The 17,274-nt window shown below is 38.3% G+C and overlaps 1 protein-coding gene across 5 annotated transcripts in view; it reads left to right on the top strand.

The window, feature by feature from the left end:
- Positions 1 to 17,274, top strand: part of si:dkey-121n8.5 — a 22,847-nt gene extending 5,573 nt beyond the window's left edge. For 3 of the 5 annotated variants that reach the window (XM_009291924.5, XM_073924030.1, XM_021466484.3), the window contains 7 exons: positions 9,635 to 9,710; positions 9,888 to 10,001; positions 10,335 to 10,451; positions 10,551 to 12,347; positions 15,339 to 15,509; positions 16,515 to 16,693; positions 16,996 to 17,274. In XM_009291924.5, coding sequence (XP_009290199.1) covers positions 9,635 to 9,710; positions 9,888 to 10,001; positions 10,335 to 10,451; positions 10,551 to 12,347; positions 15,339 to 15,509; positions 16,515 to 16,693; positions 16,996 to 16,997 — 2,456 coding nt within the window. In that variant the 3' untranslated portion in view covers positions 16,998 to 17,274. Of the gene's footprint in view, positions 1 to 5,961; positions 6,569 to 9,624; positions 9,711 to 9,887; positions 10,041 to 10,279; positions 10,452 to 10,550; positions 12,348 to 15,338; positions 15,510 to 16,514; positions 16,694 to 16,995 lie in introns of those variants that run through there. The other 2 variants (XM_021466485.3, XM_073924031.1) reach the window with 2 other exon arrangements.

Here is a 17,274-nt window from a genome sequence, read left to right as displayed (position 1 = left end):
TTTGCTTTTCAGGGTCTTTTACAGCTTGCTTGTTTTTTAAAGCCTCTTTTCTTTCTGTTTTTTGTTTCCACAGATAACTCTTCACTTTTCCTATCCAAGCCACTGCTCGTTTAAGCTTACTCCAATCCGAATAATAGTTGATCAGCTGTTTCATTGGTTCTACATTCTCTTCTACTTTAACTGTGTTAACAACAATTGTATTTTTGACCTCTGGGTCATTGGCAAGGCTTTCATTCCTTATCACAGGTTGTTCCGGCCAATCCTCTTCATGCAACAGAAAGTCTGGTCCACTTATCCATGTTCCCCCTTGCGCTAAGCTTTTCGCCTTCAGGCCTCTGCTGGCTTGATCTGCAGGGTTTTCATTTTTTCCGACATATTTCCATTGCGATGACTTGGTTGCTTCTCGGATCAAGGAAACTCTGTTTGCAACAAACGTTTTGAAATGAGCAGTTTCACTGTCGATGTATCTGAGCACCGTAGTGCTGTCTGTCCAAAAGACAGATTGTTGCAATGGAACCTGAATCTCTTGATGCAACATCTTGTCAACTTTCAAAGCGACAACCGCTGCTGTCAACTCAAGTCTTGGGATTGTGACTCTTTTGAGTGGAGCCACTCTTGACTTCCCCAAAAGGAAAGTGCAGTGTTTCTCACCCCGTTCATTCTCCAACAGTAGGTAAGACACAATGCCGTATGCATATTCTGATGCGTCTGAAAAATGATGTAATTGCGCTGTAATAGTGCATCCAAACTTGGTGGGTTTAACGCATCTACTCACGTGAAAGTTGGAAAGGTGAGTAACATCTTTCATCCATCTTTCCCAATCCTCTGCGTGCTTTCCATCAATGTTTTCATCCCACCCACGCTGCTCTTTGCAAAGATCCTTTAATAGAAGTTTGGCATGCAGAATGACTGGGGCTAAAAAGCCGAGAGGGTCGTAAATGGAATTGACGATCGATAAAATCCCCCTTCTAGTCATTGGTCTATCTTGCAGCTTTATACTGAAGGTGAAAGTATCATTTTCTGTGTCCCACTGCACACCAAGTGTCCTCTCAACTGGCAAAGCATCGCGTCGTAAATCCAGATCTTTGACTTCACTGGCTCTGTGCTCCTCCGGAATTGACAGTAACACATTTCTGCTATTGCTCATCCACTTTGTTAGGGTGAACCCTCCACTGCTGCACAAAGCTCGTAGATCACTGACTAAGTTTACTGCAACGTTTTCTGTAGTTACACTTCTCAGGCAATCATCTACATAAAAATTTCGCAGTACTGTCTGAACAGCATCTGGTGATGCAGCATCCTTGTGATCCTCTGCAGTTCTTCTCAGTGCATATGAGGCTACACTTGGAGAAGAAGTAGCTCCGAAGAGGTGCACTGTCATTCTGAACTCCTCCACTTGCTCATCCAATCTACCGTTGGGCCACCATAGAAAACGGAGCAAGTCTGCATCATGTTCTGGCACTTTCACTTGATAAAACATCGACTCGATGTCTGCCATTACTGCTACAGGCTCCTCTCGAAATCTAAGAAGGACACCAATCAATGAGTTGGTCAGATCAGGCCCCTGAAGCAGCTCACTATTCAGGCATTTACCCTGATACGAGGAGGTGCAGTCAAATACCACCCTTAACTTTCTTTTCTTTGGGTGGTAGACACCATGGTGAGGTATATAAAACACCCTGTTGTCATCTCTGTTCAGTTGGTCTGTGGGAACCTGGACAGCGTAGCCCTTATTGATGATGGTTTCCATAAAACTTGTGTAGTCATTAAAGAATTCAGCATTTTTTTTCAACTTTCTGAGCAAACAAGTTAAACGCTGTTCTGCCACACAGCGGTTATTAGGCATTTGCAGGTTCTTATTCCTGAGTGGCAATCCAATGCTATAATGCCCATTCTCAAAGATTGCTGTCTTCTCTACAGACCTCAAAAATTGCTTGTCTTCTACAGACATCTCCTCCTTGTCGTCATATTTGCGCTCTGGAAAATCAGTATTGTACTGCTGAACCAGTAACTTTTCAATGTCCATCAGAGATATTCTGTTAACAGAGAAATGAGATGGTTCATTTTCTGAATCCTTCAGTTCCTTCCTTACAGGACCATTCACCACCCAACCTATAGCCGTCTTCACTGCATAAGGACCTCCATCTTGACTATTAATGATGCGCCAGGGCTCCATGGCTCTTGAACAGTTAACTCCGATAAGCAGACCTACATCAGCTTCTATTTCTGGTAAGCTGACTTCCTGAAGGTAAGACCACTCTTGAATATCTGACTGTTTGGGTATATTCTCAGCATGCACAGGTATGCTGCTATGAGTGAACACTTTGGGTAGCTCAATGAACATCGTGTCTTCGAGCCCGCACACTTCTAAGTCTGATATCACAAAACTGTTCATTAGCGTTTGTTCTCCTGATGTATCTTTGCCCATAGTGCTAAGAAGTATTCTTGTGGGTTTCCCTTTAACATTCAATTTCCTTTGTAGGTCTTCCGTGCAGAATGATGCTGTGCTTCCCGGGTCCAGAAAAGCATATGTTTCTATATGCTTATTACTATTCTTTGATTTGACTTTCACGGGTACTATTGATAGCACACATTCAGTTTCTCCGGCTCCGGTAAGACCACATGACTCTTGTGTGATGGGAACTTCCATACTTGACACTTCTTTACGCTGAGCACCATCTTTATTTTCTGATGGGACAGAACTTTCTTCCTTCACTTTGTGCAAAATGTCAGGGTGCTTTAATGCACATTCTTTGCACTCTAACTTTCGTTTGCAGAATTTACTGAGGTGTCCTGGAACCAAACATCCAAAGCATAAGCCCTTTGCTCTCAGAAATTCCACTCGTTTTTCATGTGGCTGACATTTAATTTTACTGCATGAAGCAAGAGTGTGAGACTGCTGGCAGTACAAACATGGTTTAGCAAAGGCATTTGCTGGTTTAATTATGTTAGGAGGCTTGATAGGTATTTCTTGAGGTGCTTTACTTTCAGTAGCAACACTAATCGCAAAACTGCTTCCTCGAACCTCTTTCCTTGCAGGCTGCTTTTCCCTTAGACCCAGCTTTCCAGCTGTGTTTGGGCGGCTGTCTGAGATGTTACCAAACAGAGGATCTATAGCTATCTTGGCCTGGCGGTCTATGAAACTCACCAAATCTGCAAACCTTGCTCTTCTACCTCTTCGTTCTTTAAGTTCGAAAGCTTCAACACGCCATCTTTCTTTAAGTTTGTAAGGCAGTTTGGATATCACTGTCCTCATGTTGGTAGGATTATCCATTTCTTCTAAAAATTCAATATCCTCCATAGAGTTACGACATCCAATCAAAAACATTGCGTAAGCATTTAATGCTTTCCCATCATCTGTTCTCACTTGTGGCCATTTGAGTGCCTTCTCTATGTATGCATTGGCAGTCACAAGTTCATCTCCATAATGCTTATGAAGTAACTTCTTAGCCTCGTGATAACCTTTGCTAGGTGGCATGTGAGCACAGCTACGAACGAGTTCTTGAGGCTCACCGTCTGTAAACTGCTCCAAAAAGTATAATTTATCTTGATCATTTTCTGTCTTCTGCTCAATTACATGTTCAAATGCCCTCATGAAGGATTTGTACTGGAGTGCATCACCTTTGAACACTGATATGTCTTTTGTTGGCAACTGAGAAAGCTGTTGTTGCTTTACTAGTAGCTCAGTAATTACATTCTGCCTTTGCATGATTGTCAAAATGTCATCACTTCTATTATTCTGAGTTATAAGACTTTGATGAGAGACTGGTTGTGGCTGCTGTGGTATTTGTGAGGGCTGCATTCGTGCTGGTACATGAACATTTACATTAGCTTGTGTCGGTAGCGTAATGCTTACTCTTTCCTTCTTCACATTCTCACTTGATATTTTACGCACTGATGCATAACTATTCATACCATCTTCAGACCTCTCATACTCTTTGAGCACTTTTAATTTTGCTTGGCTTTCAGCTAGCGCAGTCTCCATTTCTAATTCTTCTTTTTCAGCCTTAATTCTAGCTGTTTCCATCTCAAACTGCTGCTTAATCCTTGCCACCTCAAATTCAAGCTCTCGCTTTTTCTTCATCGCTGATGCACGTTCCAGCAGAGCAGCATGTTCTGCTTCCTGTTTAGCACGTGTAGATGATAAATATGAAGTGCTTGATGTACGACTTACATGAGATCCACATGAGTGAGCTTTGGCACCACTGCTGACCCCTATCTGGGAGATACTGTCACTTGGTAAAACAGCCTCTTGATGCTCATTTATTCCATCATGATTTTCTGACTGCTCAGTTTCTTTCTCCATAGATTCTTGCATATCTGCAACCCATGTTTTAGTTGTTTTTATGAAGTCTTTAAACATCACCATTTTTGGCTCAAACCAATCAACATGGTCAAACATTTTTTCTTCTTCAGTCCACAAATTGCCAACTTCTTTATTAAGTGTAATGAACTCATTTAGATACTGCTCAAAATCACTTTCCAACATATCCTTCACTTCTTGTACATTTTGAGTATCTCTCTTCATTGTCTCTATCTCCTTCATTTTGTCTGTTAGAGCTCGCAAAGTTTGTTTCCTTTTTGCTATGAGCCGTCGCAATCTCTCCTCTAATCCCTTCTCTGTCAGTTTACGTGATCTTCCTGACTCCACCCCATCTTCGCCTTCGCATATATTAACTTCTTCATCAGCCATCGTATTTGTTGCGGAGCTTATGCTTATGTCGCGTGCACAAAGTTTAAAGCACTTTCTTCAAATTGCTTTTCATAAAGAACTGAATGCCAACAACCTTTCTATAATCACACAATTCCACACTGACTGAATCCACTTTGTCACTCACGTGCGCTCTCTGACAGAGGGAGAGATTCAGCGCTCTCACTGACCATGAGGTTAATTCTTTCACTTTCGTTTTTCTCCGCACGTGGGAATTCCTCATTCATCCATATGCGTCTCCTCCTCACAATACTCAAAAAATAAAAAGTACGTTCCAATACCTTTTCAAGCTGTAATGAATTAGTTCGTTGATCAGTTCGTCGAGCCGTGCAATAAGGCAATCCAAGGAGATTCCATTGACATCTTCTTAGCGAGTTTTTTGACTAATATAGTGGCACACCTTTCGTGCAAATCCTTATGTACCACCTTTTGCAGCTTCAATTCCAACAACCAGTATTTGCAAAAACGCGAGTAAGACCGAATCTTCTTTTAAAAAAGGTTTACTGAACAAATGCAAACAAAAATACAAAGTTACAATAGACTCGATCAGCTCGGTCAAAAAACTGTGTTGCTTCCAACATCCCTAACTGCAATCTGCCTAAAACGTATGAACTAATGACCTCATGACGTATTACTGTCGGAAGCCAAAATACCAAATTAAAGGTTTTTAAATTATATAAATTACTAAATTATGCATTTTAGATAATACAATCACAATGAATTCTTATTAAATTTAAATATCAATTTTTATCATGTTTTAACCTTCACTAAATTATTATCACAAATGAATTATGCATAACTGGCTCTTACAATGTTATAACGTCTTGTCGGACATCTAATTGTATTGTGAATAAATATGGGTTGCGGCTGGAAGAAAATGTGCTGGATAAGTTGGTGGTTCATTCCGCTGTGGCGACCCCAGATTAATAAAGGGACTAAGCCGACAAGAAAATGAAATGATAATAAATATTGTACTATTTCACAAATATTGTGATCAAGAAGAGCGAATGGGGAGCTTTGTTTCCGATCGCCATTCAGTATGATAGACTGAACAGTTTTCTATCAGTCATCATAATCAGTCGTTATCTGACAGAGTTAATATAGCAGATACTCGTTTGCTGGCCTTCCTGAACGATCTAAAAATGTTTATCCTGCATTTTATATAAATATACAATTGTATTTTATTGAATAAAAAAAATTATACCACCCCTCCCTCTTCGTTGACCATTTGATTGATCCGTTGCTCGGTTACAGTCACATGTTTAAAATGGAGAGAAGAGTAAGAGACGTGGAGCGCAAAATAGAAAACAAAAAGAGAACAAACCATGCGTTAAAATGAAAACTGCGATGACAAATTGGATAATAAGGAATTGTTCAGCTTAACCCCAGTGGCGTAGCGGACGGGCCCGCAGGGCACGCACCGCGGGGGGGCCCCGCGTCGTCGCGATTTTCAATAAACTGTTGGGAACAACTGTGGTCGGAACCAAAGTTCACAGGTCTATGTTCTCTGAACACCTCTCAAGCGGTGGACTACTTCATTCTGATTGCTTGCCGCCAATGTTGCCAACTTAGCGACTTTGTCACTAGATTTAGCGACTTTTCAGACCCCCCTAGCGACAAATCTAGCGACTTTTTTGTGTGTTATTGGAGATTTTTTTAGACTGTCATTTGTCCATACTGTACCGTCCCTACTCTTCTCAACGAGCTGCGTGTGATGCCGCCGGCCCCTCCCCCGCCTCACAGCACTGACAGGCGGCCCAGTCAGTCCTCGTACAGCAGCCTTTCCCACCTGCAGCCCGAGAGCAGCTCACCCCTCTGCGTACCGACGACAAATGATTTAGCACAGGCAGTGTGAAGGTATTTCCCTTATAGTATGTGAAAAACACTATAATTCTATAGGCTAAAGCCATGATGAGCTGGTGTAAAGTTAACTTTATGGTAACTTAAACGCTTTTGATAGTCGTAAATACTACTTACTAAAGAGCAACAAATTTATTTTAATCCTCTGTTTTGTTTGATAACAAAGGTGCGAGTCTGACTTTAAGAATGCAATGAAAACATTTGTTTTGTTTATGCTAATTAAAGATAATATTTCTTGTGTTTTAAATAAAACATGTTTACATATTATTGTGTATTTGTCTATTTACACACCCGAATCTTAAAGTATCCGCTTCCATTTAAATCGTGTGTATAGAAGCCGTCTTTATCACTATGGAGCGCGTCCGTCGCTCAGCACCGTTAGGGCGGCAATAGACGCATAAAGCTTTACTGGAAAGGACGTGAATGCGGCCGTTTTTACATTATTTCAACGTGCTGTCAATCCAAAATAATGTGAAAGCTTAATTCTCTTAACAGTTCTTGCATCACATTTGAGATCGACTCTGTGTAGCTGCTACTTTCACTTTTCATAGAAACATTACAAATGCGGGAGAAATACTGGAAAAACACACACGGAAGACAGCGGATAGAATGGTAAAATATGGTAGAATTAATATGGCAAAAACGAGAGGGTTTATAGGTATGAATTGCATACGTTGGCACACACATTTTAATTCAAAATCATTTAAAACAATAACATGCAGTCACACATCCAAGTGTAAAGTTTTTTCTTTATTATTATTAATTATTTTGCAAAAATAAGAGGGATCACACAAAATGTATGTTTAAAAGTAGGCTACATACCTAAATATTAGGGCCAGACAGAATCTGCAAAATCTTTTGCTGTTTCTGTTGAGAATTACAGGCAGAAAATACTACTTTACCAACTGTATTGTAAATAAATCATATGAACATTTTAATATTACTTTTATTATATCACAATAATATTAGTGAAATGAATTTAAATACTGAGTAAATATAAATGTACACAAATTTACACAAGTAAATAGATAGACTCGATGGGCTAATAATCGTGTGGCCCTACTGAATGTTTTACACAAAATGGAAAATAATACTTGGATTAAAAAATCCCCTTATATAAATTTTAGATACCTAATTATAATGATTCTTAACCCTGTTAAAACTGACACAAACAAATAGCCAGAATATTCACATTTTTTGGAACTGTCATGTTTATTAATCCCATCAAGATCCATTTTTTTACCATATACATGTTTTTTTTATAAATTAATTATGTATCATATTGATACATCAGGCCTTTTGGTAACTTTTTCTGCTCAAAACTAGTTCAATTTAGTTCCCCAAAAGTTTGCCTATAACATTTTGATCAAATAAAACATTTCAGGCAGTTTGTCTCTATTTTTTCAACTAATCATTGTACAGTCTTTTTTATTTCACTTTGTAAAAGGTGTTATTGCAGTTTCAGTCAATTGTTCATGCGAAGATAGACCTTACACCTCTCACATATGCATGTGAGAAGTTATTGCATTTTTAAGTTCTTTTGCCCTTTACGACTCCCATATCTATCATTTTGTTTTGACAAATGTACAGAAAGAACAAAAACAAGATATGTCAAGGTGCTATAATCATTTGGTGAGGAAAATGGACTTAAGAAGAAATTTGGGTAGTGATGAAATGTGATTCTTTGTGACTTAACATGCTTAATGTAATTATACTTGTACTACTTCATACTATTTCAGATGCGTTTGGAACGTAATAATTAATATAAGGGAGGTGGGGGGGGGGGCGCAAAACTTGAACTCGCATACCCCTCAGTAAATATGCAGTTGCGCCCCTGATAAATATATGAAATTATATCAATATTCTACTCAAGCGATTTAATTGTATTTGTTTGCTGAATTTTCTAATAACTTTTTAATTAATGATTTCCCACATTAAATACTATAGTAATTTAAAGTAAGCAATATATTGTTTTTAAACCATAAAATACTGGTAGTGTGCTGTAAATATAGTTGCAAATTTACAAATTTAGCATTACAAACAAATTAACTGGTAATAATAATTATATATATATATATATATATATATATATATATATATATATATATATATATATATATATATACATACATACAGGTTTATTACTAACAGTTGCTAACAGTTTGAGAGGGGTCTGGATGCAGACCTGGTGATGTGCAATCTCAGCTGCCTCCAATGCCTTTTAATACGCTCACCTAACCCTACCCGTCACAGTGACGTCACTCACTCCATTGAGTGCATTGTGTCTGACATTGCATCGCTGAGTGGTGCAATTTCAGCTTGCATCATAAAGGCTGCATCCAGATACTATTGAACAGTTTAGTAAAAGACAGTAGTTTATAATCAGATAATCAGTTAAGATAATATAAAATATAAACTATATTATAAACTATATTATACATTCATTCATTTTCTTGTCGGCTTAGTCCCTTTATTAATCTTGGGTCGCCACTGCGGAATGAACCGCCAACTTATCCAGCAAGTTTTTATGCATGGGATGCCCTTCCAGCTGCAACCCATCTCTAGAAAACATCCACACATTCACACACACTGATACACTACGGACAATTTCAGCCTACCCAATTCACCTGTACCGCATGTCTTTGGACTGTGGGGGAAACCGGAGCACCCGGAGGAAACCCATGCGAAGGCAGGGAGAACATGCAAACTCCACACAGAAACGCCAACTGAACCAAGGTTCGAACCAGCGACCTTCTTGCTGTGAGGCGACAGCACTACCTACTACGCTGCTGCCTCGCCCCCCTTTGTACTAACAACACGTTAATAATAAAAAATAACAATTCTTTCTCAGAGATACCCAGTTAGTTTTTTTCAAGAAACCTCTGGTGCAGGACACAAAACACAGATTTTTTTTGTCATTTATATATTATGTTTAGTCGTGATTCCTCGATATGTTTGTAAATTTGTTCATTTAAGTAATTTAACCTGGTTTATTTTCTGCTCATTGACTCTCGATACTCGAACAGCTGAATTATCGTTTCTTTGTTCTTTCTGTCCCATCAGTGGTGCAGATCAGGTTCTGTTTCATAATGGACGACACACAAATATCCAGAGATGAAAATGTTTCTCCAGGATGCAGGTACTTTGAGTTTAATTACACAAGTAATGGAGAGGAAAGCAAACTGCTGTAAAGTTAATGTACAAATGCAGACCAGTTTTTTACAGTGTATCGTTTGATTAAAAAGTGCTAATTTAAAAAAACTTTATTAACTTTATTTAAATATTAAAGTGATTATGATAACTTTATCTGTTATAGTTCAGTTCATCAGAAGAGATCAGATCCAGAGCCCAGCTGTGTGTCTATGAGGAGTGACTGGTCTATGGATCCTCCAATAAGTTTTAAGAGTAAAGACACACCGCCTGATTTCAGGTATATGATTTACAATTTAATTAGTGTACAGCTGTTTATGTATTTATTATAGTATCAGCAATAATTTATGAAAGATTTTGAAAAATGTTTGTTGACCATTGTAAAAGTTATTTTTGTCTTTTCAATAATGTCTTTATAAATATAGTGTTGCTCATACAGAGGGACGACACATGAAAGCAGTTAGTTCAACTTCACAGTTTCTGTATGAACATTGTAACTTTAATGAGCATAAATTTTTCTTTTTGTAAGGAGTTTTACTGATCCATTAATATTTGCAGTAGATTGTGGAATATGATATTGTGAGAATTAAACCCTAATTCCTGTTTGTTTTAGTTCAGTTCATCAGAAAAGCACAGAATCAGAGCCCAGTTGTGTGTCCATGAGGAGTGATGATGAATCTGTGGATCAGCCATTACATGTTAGGAGTGGAGACACAGAGACTGATCTCAGGTAAAACAATTATGTGAAAGTTACATGATGATGATGATGATGATACAGAAAAGGCTTTTTGATTATTCACTGTAATAATGGATTTTTATAACATTTCAGCCATGAAGCCCTCAACACATTTAGATCAGATCTGCTGAAGAAGTTTGAGTGTCTGTATGAGGGAACAGCGGCACAGGGAAACCCAACACTCCTGAATGAGATCTACACAGAGCTCTACATCACAGAGAGTGAGAGTGGAGAGATCAGTCATGAGCATGAGGTGAGACAGATTGAGACACAATCCAGGAGATCAACAACAGAGGACACAGCGATCAAATGCAGAGACATCTTTACACCTTTACCTGGACAAGACAAAGCCATCAGAACTGTGCTGACGAAGGGAGTCGCTGGCATCGGAAAAACAGTCTCTGTGCAGAAGTTCATCCTGGACTGGGCTGAAGAGAAGGAGAATCAGGACGTCCAGCTCATAATTCCACTTCCTTTCAGAGAGATCAATCTGATGAAGGACAAAACACTCAGTCTGTCAGATCTTCTTCAGCTCTTTTTCCCTCAAACTAAAGAAATGGAAATATCCAGTGACAAATATAAAGTGCTGTTCATCTTTGATGGTCTGGACGAGTGTCGTCTGTCTCTGGATTTTCAGAGCGCTGTGAGGTTGTGTGACGTCAGTGAATCCGCCTCAGTGGACGTGCTGCTGATGAACCTGATTGTGGGGAATCTGCTTCCCTCTGCTCTCATCTGGATCACCTCCAGACCAGCAGCAGCAGATCTCGTCCCCTCTGAGTGTGTCCATCGAGTGACAGAGGTACGAGGCTTCAATGACCCTCAGAAGGAGGAATACTTCAGCAAGAGAATCAGTGATCAGAGTCTGGCCAATACAATCATCTCACACCTGAAGTCCTCCAGGAGCCTCTACATCATGTGCCACATCCCAGTGTTCTGCTGGATCTCAGCCACTGTTCTGGAGAAGATGTTGAGTGAAGCAGAGACTGCAGAGATTCCCAAGACTCTCACTCAGATGTACACACACTTGCTGATCCTGCAGACCAACATCAAACATCAGAAGGACTATGAGGAGAAGCTGACAGATGAAGACATGATCCTCAAACTGGGGAAAGTGGCTTTTCAGCAGCTCATGAAAGGCAATATAATCTTCTATGAGGAAGACCTGAGAGAGTGTGGCATTGATGTGGCAGAAGCTTCAGTTTACTCAGGATTGTGCACTCAGATCTTCAGAGAGGAGTTTGGCTTGTATCAGGGGAAAGTCTTCAGCTTTGTTCATCTGAGCATTCAGGAACATCTAGCAGCTCTATATGTGCACCTCTCCTGTATTAACAACAACAGAGATGGGTTTGAGGAAATCAAAAAGCCGAGTTTGTGGTCTAAAGTAAAGGACCTTTTGTACTTAAATTCATCACAACTTGTTTCTTTATCTGAGCTGCATCAGCGAGCTGTAAATGAGGCTCTACAGAGTAAAAATGGACATCTGGATCTTTTCCTGCGGTTTCTTCTGGGTCTGTCAGTGGAGTCTCATCAGATCATCCTTCAAAGACTAATGATACTGAAAAGCAGATCAATCCAGATTAATAAAACAGTCGAGTACATCAAGATGAAGATCAGGACCATCGACTCTCCAGAGAAATTCATCAATCTGTTTCACTGTCTGAATGAACTGGGTGATCATTCACTAGTAGAGGAAATACAGCAGTATCTGAAATCTGGAAGAATAAACAGAGCCAAACTCTCAGAATCTCAGTGGTCAGCTGTAGCTTTTGTGTTGTTGACATCAGAGAAAAAGCTGGAGGAGTTTCATATTAATGAGTTTGTTGGCGAAACTGAAAAAATATTCATTTTTATGAAGCTACTGCCTGTGATTAGAGAATGCAGATCAGTTCAGTAAGTATTGGTAACTCCAAATCCATTTTAATGCAATTACACATTTTGAAGTTTAACAACAGTAACAAGTGATGGAAGTGTCACATAAAAAAGAAAACCTTAAATATTTATGATACTAACTCAAGTTGCTTTTTGACTTGGATTTAAAGGGGTGGTCCACTACGATCTCATATTTTAAACTTTAGTTGATTAGTAATGTAGCTGTGTGAATATAAAAAGCATCTCTGAATGTAAAAAGTTCTAAGTTCAATGCAAAGGGAGACCTTGGTTTTTACAGAGTTAGCTTAGCAAAGCCTATAATGAACGAATTTTGGGGACTACAAAAAATACTTCCGCCCCCTGTGAGATCACAAGTTCGTTTACTGCGCATCCCACACTGCGCATGCAGGTAAGACCCGTGGCCAGAGGCGCTGTAACGTTATAGCAGAGATGAAGCTAAAAATGCGTCTAAACACGGCTGTTTCCACAGAGCTTCAACTGTTTCTGTATTTGGGCTTCTAAAGGACACGACACAAACACAGAAGTGCTCACAGTTCAATATTAATTATGTTCCAGAGAATTATAAAACGCACAGCAAGCATGATTTGACAAAACAGCTCCAGAATCTCTCCCAGTTCAGTGCTGGATTCGGCTAAAATCTCCTCAAAGCAGAAGTTGTAAGCTACAAGTAAGTGTTTTTATTTGTTAAAATTGATCATGACATGTACAGTGTCTAGCGTTAACAGTATGCTGTTGCAATGATTGTAAGCAATGCAAAATGCTGCTTTGCGGGCAAACGATTAAGCTACAAATTTATATTTATCAGTTAAACTGCTGTAAACACACACACACACACACACACACTCTCTTATGTGTGTGCGCACGGGACTGCACTGATGTCTTCAGGCAGCTTTTCCATGTGTTTCACATCTCAGATAATGAAGTCGCAAAAGATATGTGGATGATTCATATTACTTACACCTGCATATTCCGGATACACATGAAAGCCGTCGTGTAACGCATTGAGTTAAAAAAAAAAATACAGGATAGATTACCTGACTCGTGGTCGCAGCAGAATAATGTTACTCCCCTCGAGATGAAATAAAGGCTCAAGTCGTTCTTGATTTTAACTGACATTTATTCGGACACGAGTCTGTAGTATGTCTTGTACATTCTAGCCTTGCACTCCTTTATGTCCCAATATTGCCGTCAGAACTACGAAAAGAAATACATAAGCTTCAATTAACCCTTTAAAGGTGATGTTGCACGTAATGAACAACATACATACAACCAAAAGATAAAGTGCACATTCAACATGTAAAGAAATACACTTAATTGGCTAATTATACATTACATACGGACACATAATCATACACGTTCACATACGTTAACACCATACGACACACACCTCATTGGCCTCTCTAACTCAAGAGGAATAAACTTGAAGGGTTGCAGTTTCTCTTAAACAAACTTCTTTGCACTTCTTAATCTTTAAAAACTTGTTTTAGCACAGCACCTTGTGGCTGAACTACTTGTAGTGCATCGGAAGAATATCTTGATTGCAACAATGAAATAATTCCCAAGCTAAACATAACAAGAAAAGGTTCCCCCCTCCCCCTTATAGTTTTAGTTAAATAACTTTAAATGAATTAACATGCATTAACAACAAATGTACATTACTTATTTATTCTAATGATTACTCTGAACATTTTAACTATTTATTGACTTTTTTAATGTAAAGTTTATGTTTATAGAGTGTAATATATAAGCATTGCTTCTGACGGCAGCTACAATAATAAATCAAGGTCTCAACAGGTAGCATCCCACATCTTGTGCTTTATTCTTCTGTCACGATATATTACAGAAAATAACTTAATCCGAGCATCAGAGTAAAAAAAAAGTCCCGCACACTTGCGCTTGTTACAGAAAGTTCACACATTCACACACACATAGACGCACACACAAACGCTGTGTAAGGAGCTGCACCCCATTTTCCCTCGTTACAGACACTTGTCAGATGTTATTTTAGAGAACGGGCGGGAGGTTAAAAAGCGCATGCTTTTACGGGCGTGACGTGGAGCCGATCTACGAATAGCAGCACATTATGATGATGACCAATCAGAGTCACTTAAGGGCGGGCCTTTCAGAGGAACTAGGAAATATTACAGTCGTTTTCATGTTAGCTGAGTAGCTGTGTATAATCAAAGTGAGATATATGAAAAAATAACGCGATTTCCTTCAAGTAAAACATGAGCACACATTGCTTTGCATTTTATAAACACAACCAAGCCTTAAAATTACATTCTGGACCACCCCTTTAATAATGGTAGATAATATAAATGTAATTGCTAAATAATCTCTCACGTATTGAACATTAAACCCACATATCTTTTTGTTATAAGGTTACAATGTCAAGTAAATTCATTAACAAGTCAAATTATTTCAAGTAAATTTTAATAAATGCATAATTTTCACAAAATTTTTGATGACTTATAATGAAAACTCCTCAGTGCTAACAGAACATAAATATTGGTAATGTGAATAAAAGCCTTTATTGGCGAAAACAGAATTATGAATGAACACAACAGAATAAATGACTTAAAGCCGAGTGTACATGAGCGGGTAAAGCCAAAACAAAGAACAAAAGAAAACTATAAGTGATAAATTATAATATATAAGTCATATAGATCAGGACAAACTGTGATCTCCTGTTGAAATGTAGACAAAATTAAAGTGTTTTGAACTGTGATTTGTACATGGTAAACAATTCAAGCCAAGAAGGGTCATAAATACGCAGCTGTAATTTTGCTACATTTCTCAAATATTTGCAAACGAATATTAGATTATCAGACATATTTGCAGGAGCGAATTCCTCCATGGTGAGTGACAATTACTGTGACAATGGTACTATATTCAGCTTTGGTTATTTTTTTTATCTTTTTGGCATTGACTTGGTGTGTCCCAAAATGATGTGATGTGAGAAAGTGAAGAGTGTGTCGTTGTTCTCTACAGGTTGAATAATTGTGGTCTCACAGATGAAGGTTGTGCTGCTTTGGCTTCAGCTCTGAGATCAAACCCTGAACACCTGAGAGAACTGAATCTGTCTGGGAATAGACTAGGAGATTCAGTGACTCTTCTCTCTGCTCTACTGGAGGATCCTCGCTGTAATCTGGAAATACTGTGGTAAGATCATATTTGACTTTCACATGTAATGTAGAGCTCTCATGTAGGGGTTTCATCATCATTAGTGCAGTCAATTTCATTTCATTTTAATCCCTTTAGAGCAGGGGTGTCAAACTCAATTCCTGGAGGGCCGAAGCCCTGCACAGTTTAGTTCCAACCCTGCTCCAACACACTTACCTGTAGGTTTCAAACAAGCCCGAAGGACTCAATTAGTTTGATCAGGTGTGTTTAATTAGGGTTGGAACTAAACTGTGCAGAGCTGCGGCCCTTTTGGAACTGAGTTTGACACCTGTGCTTTAGAGTGTTTGATCCATTTTCAACATGTAATTTTTTTTTTTCTTGGTTTTAAATATTTTACTTGGCTTTATCCTGCAGTTTTCTTACTGTATAGAATGTAATAATTATGTCCACCTTTTGTGTGTTTGTATGTGTTTACTGTAAAAAAAGTGCCGTTCACTATGACTATTTTGATATTTTAGAAATAATTATATAATTTTGGTTATTAATATTAAAAAACAAAATCTGATTCATATTTTTGTGGAACCTGTGAGACATTTTACATTTGAAGATTATTTAGTGAATAGAAAGTTTAATCTTTTGAAACATTATAAATGTTTGTACTGTTAGTTTTGATCATTTAAAAGTGGCCTTGATAAATCTAAGTAATGTTTTAAAGAAATAAAATAAATGCTGTTTTTAAATTTTTATTTCACAGAATTATTAAACAGCAGAACTGTTCTCAGCATTGGAAACTTTAGGTACCAGTATGGAGACTTTAGATTAAAAAATTATCCTTTGAAAAGGGATCGTCACAGTGACAGATTTTGTTTTTCTATGCATGTGCTTGAAATAATCTTCAGGTGTTTTATGATCATGCTTTGTGCTCCGTGACAATTTAGACCTCAGTTTATCAAACATGTGCTTCAAGTGTGTACTTTAATAATTGATTCTCTGTTAAACTGATGTGATGTGAGAGAGTGAAGAGTGTGTCATTGTTCTCTACAGGTTGAGTTATTGTGGTCTCACAGATGAAGGTTGTGCTGCTTTGGCTTCAGCTCTAAGATTAAACCCTGAACACCTGAGAGAACTGAATCTGTCTCATAATAATATATCAAAATCTACAGTGAAGCTGCTCTCTGATCTAAAGCACAACCCACATAATAAGCTGGAAACATTATACATTTGTGAGTATGTTTTTAAGCTGTAAAGTTGGCTTGAGTTCAGTAAAAGCCCTCATGTGTGTAAATGCAGAATATCTGATAATAATTCAACTTTTCTTTAGTTGAGTTTTGAATGCTCATTTATCTGCTTGAGTTTTTTAAATGGATCTGCTGATGTGACAGCAGCGATTACTTGTGTAATACAAAAAATCTCACATATTACTAAAAATCTCACATATTACTGGTGTGTGTGTGTGTGTGTGTGTGTGTGTGTGTGTGTGTGTGTGTGTGTGTGTGTGTGTGTGTGTGTGTGTGTTTTATTGCAGGATTCTCAGTGTTTAGTTTGCTCAGGATCTGCTGATTGTGAAAAAGGAGAAACGTCACAGACACACAATCAACACACACTGAAGATGAATTTGCTCTTCAGTGTTTGAACTCTCAGTAATGATTTTAAATCACACTGAACTGAGCTAAACTGAACTGAACTGAACTTAAGCACTAAAAACTGAACTACACTGTTCCAGTTACTATGACCATTTATGTGAAGCTGCTTTGACACAATCTACGTTGTAAAAGCGCTATACAAATAAAGCTGAATTAAAGAC

This window comes from Danio rerio, chromosome 15 (genome assembly GCF_049306965.1).
Source record: "Danio rerio strain Tuebingen ecotype United States chromosome 15, GRCz12tu, whole genome shotgun sequence".
NCBI lineage: Eukaryota > Metazoa > Chordata > Actinopteri > Cypriniformes > Danionidae > Danio > Danio rerio.
This window is presented reverse-complemented; position numbering and strand designations above follow the sequence as displayed.